The 14049-nt window shown below is 39.6% G+C and overlaps 1 protein-coding gene across 1 annotated transcript in view; it reads right to left on the bottom strand.

The window, feature by feature from the left end:
- The window catches only part of LOC307254859 (contactin-associated protein-like 4), a gene marked incomplete at both ends in the record, with an annotated part of 85471 nt that overhangs the window by 4684 nt on the left and 66738 nt on the right, over positions 1-14049 (bottom strand). Inside the window, 6 exons of the mRNA XM_080033394.1 lie at positions 1066-1153; positions 1375-1508; positions 3393-3617; positions 5840-6079; positions 10173-10391; positions 13830-14000. Of these exons, the coding sequence (XP_079889520.1) occupies positions 1066-1153; positions 1375-1508; positions 3393-3617; positions 5840-6079; positions 10173-10391; positions 13830-14000 (1077 nt within the window). The remainder of the gene's footprint in view (positions 1-1065; positions 1154-1374; positions 1509-3392; positions 3618-5839; positions 6080-10172; positions 10392-13829; positions 14001-14049) is intronic.

Genomic DNA, 14049 nt, shown 5'->3' with positions numbered 1-14049 from the left:
GTTAGGAAATAAATAATTGCATGCTAGATGGATGGATGGATGAATGAGAATATATTTTGTGATTCCTCAATGTCTCCTTCAATAATCAACAGCAGCTATTGCTACACACAGTAAACTGACCTATCTGTTTCAGCGTCTGTTTCAATTCAACCTTGGTTTAAACAAACTGGCAGTTGGCCTTCCACTGGCTCACAATTCAATTACTTTTATTGTGCAGCAGTGGTAGCTGCCTGTAGCTCAAGTCACCTACGCCATACAAAGCTAACTCCTGGGGGTGTAAAAATAGAACCTCAAACATCCAACACCTCCAAGCATTTAAAAAAAATTCTGTTTTAAATGGTACCATCCAAAAGTAAAGATTAGATGGGACTGAAGAAAACACAACAACTCTGGTACAAAGTTTATCCGGTTTAGATTACGACAGGAGGGACGTGAAAGGGAAATGTTCTGTAAGACGTTGAGAGGCTGAACTTTACAGTCTGACTTCCTGCTTTACTTTGACCCCGGCCACAGCAGCTGGGACTTATTTGTTGTTATGCTGAATCGCAGGGTGCTGACTCCAATCTTCTTAGCGATTTGTTCTTTTCAATCTATCCTGATTACCATACAAAGTGAATGCCCTTTTACGACGTTATTACCATGACAGCTGTCTGAAGCCCCACTCAGCTAGACAAACATAAATATGACTCAACACATCAATAAAATGATCACCAACCAGTGTACTGAATTTTCTTAATTTCAAGATAAAAAAAACCTACGGCATTTAGATAATACTTATAGGCCTAACTAAATGCTGCACCTTTATTTAGGTTGTTGTTATTTAGCATCCGGACAAGAAAGTGCTGTGTTTGTGACTTTTCAAATATGGACGTCAACATTTTGCATTTAAGCACCACAGCTGTTGCTCAGACTGCAGCCCTCCCTCCGGTCTACCCAACCTGATGAATAGAAAACAGCAGAAAGCTTCGGAACAGCTTTTTTTCCCCATGAGGCCAAACAACTCAGTTATTCAAATGAGTCCGTCTAAGTGCTGGAGTCTGCGTTCGTCAAGAGAATCCCACTTACCCTGCACTCTGCCAATAATGAGCGATTTGATGCTGTTGAATTCCACGTCCGATGTCAAGTTGAAGTCTTCTCTGTCATTCTCGTCAATCTGAAAGGTAATGTACAGTAAGTCACATCTAAGGTAAAAGCTTAGCAGGTAGAAAGCAGAAAACCATATTGTTGTCAAAGGCATATTTCGATAACTGACTTCAAAGTTCTTCTACCCACTCTTTGGTTCACACTTTGTATGTCTATGAATAAAATTAAAACATAGAAAAAAAGAAAACCCTGCTCGTAATGATCAACGTGACATATTTTCAGTGATTGTACCTGAACAGAGACGGTGTCTGCCAGTCTCCTGATGGTCACTGTGTGCAGACGTCCATCGGCCAAGTTGGTGACTCTGCTCCTCAGCGACTCGACATCTCTGCTGCTGTGCAACTTGTACCTCAATTCCAGCTCATCTTTGCAAAGACAAAACGCCAATACTTACTGTAATGATACAAAATACTCTCCAATGCCAGCACATACAGAATTAAAGCGTCTTCAAAATGATTGGGAGAATCAAGTTGCGATTTGTTCCTTACTTTTAAAAGAGGTCACTGAAAAATGAATGTCCATGAGAGATCGAATACCAACTGTCGCTATAATGGAATAAACTTTAACAAAAAACAACATGTAGGCTAATATTTATTTTACATGATACAATAAAGGAAAATCCATTCAATGAAAGATAACAATGCACCATAATCTGATCTAATCTTTTCAAACATTGCTAATTGGTACAATCATGTCTTAAAGACCCAAGACTTTCGAGTCCTTGATAATTAATTAAGCTCTTAATCCATTTCCCTCAAAATGTATTCCACATTCTTGGCACAGAACTTCTAAAACAACATGGAGTTTATTCCTTCATTCAAAGCAAGACTATTTCATCCAGATATCTCTTCTTCTAAGATACAAGCTGCAGAATTAAAAGAATCTAGAAACCATTACAACCAATACAGCAAGGATTTATACTTCATCTCTACGAATAACACTATTCCATGATATGAAAGGAATTTTTCTATTTTCCTACACTCAATAAATTCCCCACCGCGGAGATAATGTGAATCCTGCAGATGTCTGCAGACTTTACAGACGAGCAGTAATAATCGGATAATCTTTTTCCAGTAAACCAAACACATAATGATAAAGCCCTTTCCAATTTATTTCTTAAAATGACTCACTAATATGTTAAATTTTTTCATTAAATAGAGAGTAAAAGGGAACGATTCCCTCCATCAGAAGAGCAATTCCTGATAATAAAAACAGTTTTGCGAAGGGCAAAGGGTGTTTAAATTTCTCTGTGAGTAGCAGCAAAGAGAGGGAAAGAGGAAGCCCATCCAAAAGTAACCTCTCTCTGGGATTTAATTCTATATATTTCAGCAACAGTGAAAAAAAAAAAAAAAAAAACTTACGATGACTTGCTCAACTTTTCAAAACCTTCTATGCCCCAGCTGTCTCTTGAGAATAGTCAGAGAAAACCTTGAAATATTTTCACCAAGTGCATTAGCTTGATAGTTTTTAAGCCATCTTGAAAATTAATTGTTTCCAAATTTACAAAAACACCTGAACTTTGCTTCACACTAGTTGAGAATAACCTGTAATTCAGCTATATTTACATAACACAATAATCGGATTATGCTGAAAGAATGAATGTTTGCCATGCTGCCTGCCTACTGAAGCTCTGCAAAACTGGACAGAGAAGAAAATACAAAGACATTAAATAATAACAATAGCAAAAGCAATGGAAGGAAGACCCCCTGCTGAAAACAGGATTACTTTTTCACAGGCAATGCACCAAATGTTTTCTTTGAACCTGACTCTAGGCAAGAACAGCATTTAAGAACATGCAGGAAGGACAAGATAAGGAAAGGGTTTGTAAAACTGAAATAACTTTATAGTAAGCCGCACAGGGACACACTTTCACTTAAATCGGTGCGTTTTCCATTAATCCAATTACACTTGGTTTGCACATTGCTATGCCCTTATATTTCCCTTACTAATGCATTTACTTTCCTGTATAACGCAAATGATGTCCTTTATATTGCACAGTTTCAATCATAGTTTTATATACCTTACTTTTTGGACTATTAAAATGTATTTATTGTACGTATTACTTATCTCATCTTTTTTTATCCTTTGTACTTATTTCACTGTCGGTCGGAGAGAAATATATTATTCAATTCCTCTGTATCTCTGGCACACATTGGATAAATTGACAGTTGACTTGAGTTGAAATTTGGCCAAATCTGGTCCAACCAATGCAAAAAAAAAAAAAAAAAAGAAAAATACAGGTTCCTTACTGTGTTTGTTGAGGAGCAGGGCCATGTATTCCCTGTAGAAGGAGTTGATGTAGAGCAGCAGAGCAGGACTCTGGCTGGTCCTGAAGCTGAGGGAGATGTTCTCTCCTCTCAGCGTCATGTCAGAGTAGATGGAGGACGGAGAGCCACTGATGTTCCTGCTCAGCTCATAGGGATCACTGAAGATGTAGGAGACGGACGTGGTCGACTTGAAGGTGGCTGAAACCTCTGAAAGGTAGACATTCGCATAGGGATGTGTCAGTGGTGGAGCTATGAAGTAAACTTTTAGTATGACTTATCTGCTGCCCCATGTACCTCTCTATTGCACATGTTATAACAAAAAATTAAAAACCTGTCATTGTCTTACAGTAAAGGTCAATATGGAGGGAAAACTGAAGACATAAGCCAGATTTGACAAGAAAAGACAACACCAACAAAAACATGTCATTTTATTTGTTTGTCACCTTTGGACAGGGCCAGGCTAGCTGTTCCCTCCTGTTTCCAGTCTTTGTACTAAGCTAATCTAATCAGCTGCTGGTTATAGAACAGACACATTAAGTAAGTATCAATCTTTTCTTTCTGGGTAACAGCATATAACAAGATAGTGCTACAGTACTGACTGAGTTTGACATTATCTTGACTTTTCACACTGTCCAACAAGACCTTGATGCCTCACCTACTGTATAAGACAAAAGTCATCCGAGATAGTCCCAATGCTTGGCCTTCAGGAGAGAATGGGCTCATTTTAAACTACTAAACGAGCATTGAGGGAACGAGACAGACAGTCAGGGTCAGGTTAATGTCTGCAGGCTGAAGGTTCCACTTCAGAAAACTGTCTGGTATTTGCTGCCTCCTCCTAATGAAAGCACCAGGGCATAATAGGTCATAACATTTGTATTTAAACATAAACTTCTATGTCGGTTTACAGAAAAATCCAAAAATACTACAACTTATTGGTTGTAGTTTTTATTCTATCCGTTTGTCGGAAGTCGAAATAATCCTTCAAATAATACACATTAGAAAATGTTAGATGTGCAAAATTTGGCTTGGCAGCATTTGACTTATTGCTAAGCCATTTCCCTGAAAAGGGAACACAAGAACAGCAGTAGAAAGAATGGATTAAACAGTGTGCCTAAGGACAGGGGCCTTTCATGTTAAGTTATTTTGTGGGCCCCATTCACGACGAGCCACTGTTTATTTTGAATTACTTAAGAACGTTGAGTGCTAAATCTTTTACAGGTGTAACAACAGCAACTGGGGGGGGCCTTGGTGAAATGTCAATCATGCTGCCATAGCATTACCATCCCATTTCCATATTTTAAAGAAATCGCTAAACCTATGTCGCAAAGGGGCTTTTCTGTTCCTGGATCTTCACAGATTTGTATTACCATTGCCGTGGATCTGACATTTCTTTAGGTGTGTTATTCCTCTGCGAGTCTGGCTAATGCATCACTGTCTTCGACTGCCATATCTAACTGACAAACAAATCTCTTCCTTTGTATTTGCAGAGCTTCTGAATAGGACGTATTGGACTGAGCTGGTGAAATAGAACACAATAAAAAGCAGGGGAATTGGCTGCTGTTCCCATCAAACTGTCACAACGCTAATGTTATGCAGGTACCGTCTGAGAGAAGTATTATAAACTCAGTGTTGAGTCATAAAAGAAAAGTAGGTGCAGGTGCAATATAGCATATGATGGAAAAGAAATGAAGGTATCGGGCTGAGAAATCAATGTTGGAAGACGGAACAACACCATTATTGTCTTCTGAAATTCAAGGAAATACAATACCCGATGATACTTTTCATTGTCTAGCCCATGAATCATGACTAGAGCAGCTTTGTAGCATCTGCTTCACTAATGAACCCCATGCTAAAGCGTCACTTATGCACAAGGAAATGCATATGAAATTGTCAAGGCCAATGTAAGGTTTGAAAAAAACTAATTGAGCCAATTTGAGACTTGTATAATGTCTCAGATGATATCAGACCACGTTTGTCTCCGGTGTGTCAACCTGTCCGTCAAATATAATTGGATCTGTCTGGAGGGTTGGATCTTAAAGTGTCTGGTGACCTTTAAAGTTTATAGATCTGAAATAATGCTATTTCTAGCAAGTATAAAAGTTCATGTAACTTCTTGTAGCTTGAACAATATACACGCATCGGAACGTTGGTGAAATCAGGTCTTTTAATGTATGTACTGTATGTATCTTCTCGGAGAGAGGACATTTTTGGAATGTGGTCTTCACTTCTTCAAAGGCCTGTTTGAGGGATAAGACTTGTTTTTAAGGTTGAGGTTAGAATTAGGTTTAGGTTAGGGTTAGTGTAATGGTTGGGGTAAGGCATTTTGCTGTGATGATTATGGTTCGGGTAAGGGAATAGGGAATGCATTATGTCAATAAGTGTCCTCACAAAAATAGAAGTACAAAGGTGCGTGTGTGTGTATCTTATACCTTCATGACAGAAGGATCCAGTGTATGCTGACAGGCTACAGTCACAGGTGAAACCATTGTCTCTCTCCACACAGCGGCCCTGGTTCTGACACAGTGAGCTGTAGCTGCTGCAGTGTCCGGGGCATCCAGGCCTGACTCCAGGGGTGATCTTTGCCCTCTCCACCAGGTCCAGAGTCACTCCGTTCAGCTGCAGAGAGCGGAGGCAGCCCAGGAATCCTTTCTGTCTGGACGCGGTGCCTCCTGCAAACAAAAATAAAAAAATACTGTACACTCAAAAAAATGAATACAGTCGGTTGTGCTCTTCATATACTACTACATTACTATATAGCATAATTTTTTGGTTTTCATTTAACTTAGAAAAAAATACATCTGCCAAGTTGAAATATATTTGTCTAATCAAGTCCATGCAATAGTGTCTATCTTTGGATTTATAACACGTGTGTTGTTTAAACACAAACATCTAAGGTAATTGATTTAGGATTCATATACTTTTTACTGCAAGGCATTATGGGACTATTCACTATTTGATTTGAATTTTTGTTAGTGATGGCATTAAATGTTGTGGTTACATTTGGGTTATGTTATACAGTATGTTCTCATTATCTCCGTTGTTAGGAGGATAGCATGTTTACTCGCACGATTGCTTTTAACTAACCTAATAACATTTTGTGGAACCTATTGACAAAATAAATGTAATAAAAGTCAATGGTAAACATTTTTAGTGGAATCTTGTATCTGAACTGAGTTGACCTCAATTTCACTGACACTAGGAGCCCAATCCTCATTTCTTCCCCATAATGCGTTTCTTTTCTTCTGTTTTATAATGAAGCCAACCTAAATCGACGGTTAGAATGATTGGAACAGATGTGAGCTGTCATCACGAGGCTAAACAATGATTTGGAAAAAGGAAAAAAAAAGTCTCAGCCTAGGCAAAACAACCTGTAATAAGTCACTGAGTGTCAAGCCAAATCAGCTTAGCATTACTTATTGGAGAAGCGAAGGAGCCAGCTTTCATGGGAAGAAATGTAGCCTAGGCAATTTTCACAGCATTTTTTTGTCTTGTCTGCAGTAAATTAGAACTGACAACCACATGTTGCCACAGCAGCACTTCGCCATGCCACGTCTGCTCCACAGGGCACTGAGACGCTAACACTGACTACATGCTATATCACTATGCCGGCTGCTGATTGGTTCACTGCGTGGCTGATGAGCCATCTGGTGTCTGATATTAAAACATTTTCCACTAACAGGCGAGAGGGAGAATCTCTTCCTCCTCTCACCTGACAATTAACATTCCAATATAGTATACTGCAGCAACCTCACACTGTTCACATTTGGACTTTGGCAAAAAATTGCATTTCTCCCGCAGTTTCAAGCCGCCAACGTCTTATTTTATATCCACACGCATGACAGTTGGTATTGTTTCAGGCAGACTGGAGTTGGCAGGGTTTGAATCTCGCAGTTTGAGTCTGGAAAATGTTCAAAATGTTCAGGTGGAGCTGCTTTTCAGACCACTAAATCACAAACCTCGGGGGTGCTCTGGTCTCTGCTGCACATTGAGGGCACATGGTGTGAGAAATTTAATTAAGCTTTCTCTAAATGACAGAACGAAGAAAAGTCTAAATGATTAATTAATCAGCAAAAGCTAAAGTGTGGAGTTTAAAGAATAATCCTGTGTGCACCTTAATAAACAATGACAGACCCCCGAGCGAGAGACACAAAGACAGAAAGTACCAGAGAAAGAAGTCCTGTTCAAAGTCTGTACATGACTGGCAGAATGTCAGTCACCTAAGCAGCGTTACATTCTCACCTCATGTAATAAGAATAGAAAATTCATCTAATACAGTAAGACGTGTCAACGACTGACTATAGTGTTTTATTAACACCCTGTAAGGGATGGGAAAAGTACTAGACTACTTACGTAAGTAAAACTTAAATCAATCAAGTGATCGAGGTACTTTAAAAGTATGTCAGCTAAAATGTAGTATACAGGTGGAGTCACCGATTATGGAGAACGCTTGTTGACAAATCACTTTGTCAAAATCAGTGAATATCTCCTCACGATCATGGTGATGTTCTAGTAATGAGAGTAACCATATAAAACCATATATTTTCTAATGTGACAGGAAGAGCTTAGGAGCAGGGCATAACATACACATCTGTTAACATCAGTCAACATAGCCACTATAACAATATACTAACTTATTACTAGGATTATTACTTAAACCATAGCACGTACAAGAATGTGTGTTATGGTATGCAAAATCAATTCCTTCTTATAACAATTAATGAAGTTGAACCAGGATAACATCAAATTAATTTACTCAAGGCAATATGCTTATTAATTCAAACTGTGGAATTTCCTTACAGAAGGCAATTGTACTTATTACAAATGGGACTCTATACAAAGCAATAAAGATGACTTACTGTATTGTGAATTGTGATTTCACAGAAGGGAGGCTAGTGCATAACAATAGAAAACCCCAACATGCCTACTGCTTTGCTATAAATCAGGTCTTTGTCAAACACAAACACCCTCTCCCACAGCAGCATATTTCATAATCCCATCACATTTCTTATTCAAACATATGAGTCCCTCTGCATCGCCGGTAAACAGCAACCAGGACAGCGTTGCCCATATAAGGAGAACGACTCATGGTCACATGCTCTATGGCTATTCAGAGCGGATTATTAGCTTAACACAGCCGGCCAATAAATGCCCAGCTCAGTCTCTCTGCAACTCTCCGATCTCATCATATTTGTTGGGTTGATTTTCTCTCCAAAATGTTTGTTAACAAATGAACAAAAGTCCATAATATTTGCAGAAAGATGAAGCCTAAAGCATTATACAAGATGGGATTTCCTCCCCTCAAACACAGTTCAGACAGATCAGAGCGAGATGTTGAACACAATACTGAAAGTCTGTGTGAGCGATGAATGGACGATAAGAGAGTTTGAAAGATTTATAATAGCAGTCAGTTCCTTAAACGACCAAATTTCTATCCTTTCAGTATCAAATTATTAATATTGAATTAATTATTTATGGTTGCATGTTCCTCAATTACCAGCACTGTAGTTTGTTTTGAGTGAATCCCATAGTCCCTTTCCTGTTGTCGTAAACACTCACTTAAGCACCAAATGTATATTGGTCCTCAGTTTAAAATAGTCTCTGAAAAATACTCCAGCTGTTTAATGAGATTACTGAGGCTTTAGAAAAAAAATAAAGTAGATAAGTGTGACCTGTTTCATGATGAATGTGTTTTGTGGGACTTACATGTGCATGTGGCCACATGGGTAGTGAAGCCATAAAGAACTGAAAGATGGGATTTGCTGGTTTTGGTGTGTCATTGGATTTGTAACGTGGATAATGACAAGGTGCCAAGTCAATGTGTCATAATGTAAACAGCTTGTCATCATAAGAGCTAAACATGGTTTGGTTAAATGAGCTAAATCTCTGATGAGTGCAATTTCCCACTTACGTCGATATGGGCCCATTCAAACATGGGTGCAGATAAATAGACAACATACAGATACAGTATACGAAAACACTGTATAATCCATTCTATCAGTAAACCGTAACCCATGGTTATTTATCAAAGGTATTATTCTAAGTTTAGTAAGCAACTACTATTTTTTCCAGTATAGAATTGGGCAAGATGTTTCTTTCTTAGTTCAGCCAACATCAGTAAAGCCTGTTTACATAGGTCACAACTTTCACCACTCACAAAGTTGGTGTTATAAAGGACTCTGAGGATGACGGTTTATTGTTATTACACAGATGCAGCTGCCTGTTTTTTCCTGAACTCCCACATCTGCCCATGTGGGTCTTCTGTGGTACATCCACTGCAGCAAAACTTTCATTCCAATAGTGTTGTTAAATGTGGATTGCAGGGAGAAGTTGGCAGAAGAAGTAAAAAGAGTCCTCCACGGTTTAATGTCTACGGAATGCTGCCAACTTCCTGATGAGTTGAGAAGAGAAAAAAAATCTGTAATCTTGTGTGTGTGCGTGAGTGCGTGCGTGCGTGCGTGCGTCTGTCTGTCTTTGTGTGTGTTCTGTTGTGTGTGTGTGTGTGTGTGTGTGTGTGCTTCTGGACACATTGGATGCTTGTAAAGGATCTGATGTGACAGCGATCATCAAACACCTGCTGATGAGGTTAACAACATGCAGAACCTTCAAACCTAGGGCTAATCAAGACTCCTTTTAACCTGAATCCCGAATTCTATCCGAACTGAGTCTTTTACAGTCTCCCACTTTGAATTTCCCCCCATGTATCTCTTTTTGAAGGCATTCTAAAAAACACATACACGCACACACTCCACTCTTGCTTCTCACCTATGAATAACTGGCTGTTGAGCTGCAGATGAATGTGTCCGTCAGCGGGGGCTTGTTGCCTGGCGGAGGGGAACTGGTCCACACGTAGCGAGGCCTCCTTCACATTTCTCTCGGCTCGTACGCTGTGCCACCGGTTGTCGTTCAGCGGGACAACCGTCTCCACTCGCACCTCCACCGGCCCATTACCCACGTCGAAAGAAAAGACGACCTCTGAGGAGGCTGGAGAGGAGGGTAACGGAAACAAAAATGGTCTGATCGGAAACACTTTGAAGGATGCAATGTTTTAAAGCTACAGTGCGTAACTTCTCTCGCCCCTAATGAGGACTCCTGAGTAAATACAGCAACACTCAACGTGAGGTATATGCCTTGAGTGGATGGATTGTATTCCTTCTGCCGAATGCCCAGTTTTTTTCTTAGCAATAGAATCAACAACGGAAACATTTCTTGGGTCATTCTTGGAATCTTTCTGAGATCCTGTTCCAGTGTCGGTAATGAGAAATACAGGGAGTGTTTTGTGGAGCTGATAGGCTTCATCAACTTTGTGTCAACTCGTTTGGCGATGGCTTGAATGTAACCAACATTTATTTATATTAAAAAGTTACACACTATAGCTTTGAACACAGACTGCGAAAGAAGCTTTTGGATGACCTTGGGCGACTGTCACACCGGCACAGTGAGTTTGACTTATTCCCGCCTTGTTTTAACTGGATGATTAATGCACTCTTGCCTGACGCTTTGAGATAATTGTGAGTGAGACATTGTAAATCCCTTAAGACGCATTTAAATATGTCTCAGTGCCATCTTCTCACAGAGAAACACACTTACAACAATCCATCATGTCTGCATGTGTAATAATGTTGACACTCTTAAAGCTGTGGCGTGCTGTTGAGTAAGTTTGATATAGTTTGACATTTATTTATACATGATTAAAATAATTGCTATACATAAGCAAGAAAATATCTCTGTGTTAAGTCTGTCAATTGCCTTATTTTTCTGAGTACTTTTGAAATTCCTCCAACCAATTGGGAACAGTTCGCAGCAGAAGTTTGAAGTATGAAGACCTTGTCCTGTCAATTGTTTCTGGACAGTTAACTATGTGGGTGGATTGGCCCTTATTGGAGAGGCATTTTTCCTCAGTGTGTTTCCCTGGCTTGTGCCATTTTTCATTGAACCCATTAGTCAGTGGTACTCCTCCATCATCATGTTTTGGCAGAGGTGTGGAGTGATTCTCTCCCACCGGTCCATCTGTTGGCAGGACAGACAGACAGCTGGACAAAGATCTGAGACGGTTCACAGATCAGCCCGAGGCAGTGGAGAAAAGCTGTTAGTTTAGTTTCTCTGTTCGGAAGTGTTTATGTGCGCAATCTGTCTTATACATTTGCTTAATTATTTCAGTTAGAACTGATTAATTAAATGGATTATGGGGAAATCTGCTGCAGAAGTTTACAGTTGTCCCCCTTAGGATAAAATTAGATAACTTTGGTCACAATGTATACTTTAATCTAGCACCATAGTACCATCACATTTTTACATTTCTTGAGAAGTTCGATGCAGACTGAGAATGGCCTTGCTTTCAATTTTTGTATAAATACCATTGTCTCATAATAGTAAGTTATTGTTATAATTAACTCATCATAATTTTGAGAAAAAGATTCTCACGGTAATTGTAACGTGAAAGCAAACGTTTTTTTCTTAAAAGGTGCTGTAAGCGGAATGGTTCTTTTAGCTAACTTCCTGTCAGTTACTGCAGTTAGCAGTCCTCTCGCTCGTCCCTACGTCACCACATTAATGCACTGCGGTCTTCAAACAGCGAGTTATCTAGCACCATCTCAGATAAGTAATTGTGATAAAACATGATAAAAACCATCAAAACAGACATTGGGAAGGATTTTTACCTGCTCTGCCATTGTAGGCGCATAAACATTCACCCATCTGTCCTCTGGCGTGCACTGGCAGTGAGACCATGAGTGAGACGGGTGTCGGTTTGTAGCGTTCTCTCTTGTGATTGGATATTAATTTCGGGATCCGACAAAAAGTTTATTTGCCCATTACATGCAGAGCAGCTGACTGAGGGATCGGCTTTATGAAACGCGCACATTATGTAAGTGATCACTGTACGAATAAAGATCGATTTAACACTTATATTAACATAAATCAATCGCTTACTTCACCTTTAATGCATTTAACTATCAAAAAAAAGAACCAGATAATAGATAATCAACCCGTTATTACAAAGGTTGTTTCCTGTTTCCTGTTATGTCCATTGACTCTTGATCTCAAGAAAACAACCTGATAATGAGTTAATGAGTTAAACAACCCGCCATCACAAGACAAAAGCATTCAAAAAGCATTGCAAGCACAGCCAATCCTGGCTATCGTATCAATATGGCGAACATCATACACATTATAACTGCAACAGCAGCATGTTAGCAGGCTGACTTGAGCATTTAGCTCAAGGCACCGCTGTTCCCTAATACAGCCTTGCAGTGTTCTTGCCTGTAATTTCACCACTAATCTAATACACCTGCAGTTATATTAAACTGGAATGTTTTTGGTATTTTCTCCACCTTGTTGGTGCATTACACAGAAAGGCATCATTTCACTTTTTTTCTAGCTGCAAGCAATTTAAGGACACGACAATACACCGTACTGTATGTCATCTGGTAGACACAAATCCAATGCAATGTGTATTGGACATATACTGTATATGTGCTTTCCCAATGGGACAGAAACTCCAAACCTAATCTAAGTTGGCTTGCTGGAGTCATTTATTCTCACAACATTACACTGCAGCTCTATTAGGTTAAAAACTTAACCTATAATAACAGAGAGGTGAACTGAAGGCCACACAAAGTCCTTTCATCCATCATAAACACTGCCGGCATGCCGACGCTACACATTTAGGGCTGAAGTTAGCAGAGCGGTGAAATCTGTACATGAGTACACCATTATCCCTTATGGATGACGGTGACAGTCGAAGGGGAAGCTGTGCCGCTGTAGGATTGTGAAACTATTTGATAGACCAAAAAAGCCCTGAGGCATAACTTCATTTAGGAACTGCACTACGGCCCAGCTGCAGTCATGTTAACAGCAGTAATAATGATACACCATCACCTCAACACCAGCTGTCATAATAACAGCAGAAATAGCAGTGCAACGAGATAACACCGTAACAATGCCGGGTTTCCCTAAGGAAAATTGAGGACTGTGTGTGTGTGTGTGTGTGTGTGTGTGTGTGTGTGTGTGTGTGTGTGTGTGTGTGTGTGTGTGTGTGTGTGTGTGTGTGTGTGTGTGTGTGTGTGTGTGTGTGTGTGTGTGTGATACAGACAAAGCAAGGCAGGGAGTTATTAAAGAGAGATTATGCTTGAGTTCCCGGGATCACTTGTCAAACAGTGTGGCCTACTACTGTAACATTGTTATTTCTTGACTGCCTAAAAACTTTTTCTTCTACCTAAAACTAAAAACATCAGTGCATGTGCAGCAGAAGTCACCAAGTCTTCCAAATATACGGAAAAATACATAATTTGTGGATTCAACACAACAAAAATAAGTCTATAGGAAACAAGACGCAATTTTGATGGGAGTAGTAACCTGAAACAGGACAAGAAAACATTTACATGATAATGCAGCAAATCCATTATCGGGGTTCTCACTTACAGCTGAGCTCGATCCGGATGAAGTCTTTGATGCCCAGGTTTTCCAAGAAGACCCCGGAGGAGGACGGTGTTTTAAACAGGAAGGAGATGTCTGCATTCAGCTCTCCGTGGAAGGTTGGAAAATGGAGGTAAGATGTCTCCGTGTCAAAAAACGCAGCGTTCCACAAGTTATCTGAGAGACAAGAAAAATAGATCTTAAATGACTTCATTGAATGGATTGT

This window comes from Ammodytes marinus, assembly GCF_949987685.1.
Source record: "Ammodytes marinus genome assembly, chromosome: 8".
NCBI lineage: Eukaryota > Metazoa > Chordata > Actinopteri > Uranoscopiformes > Ammodytidae > Ammodytes > Ammodytes marinus.
This window is presented reverse-complemented; position numbering and strand designations above follow the sequence as displayed.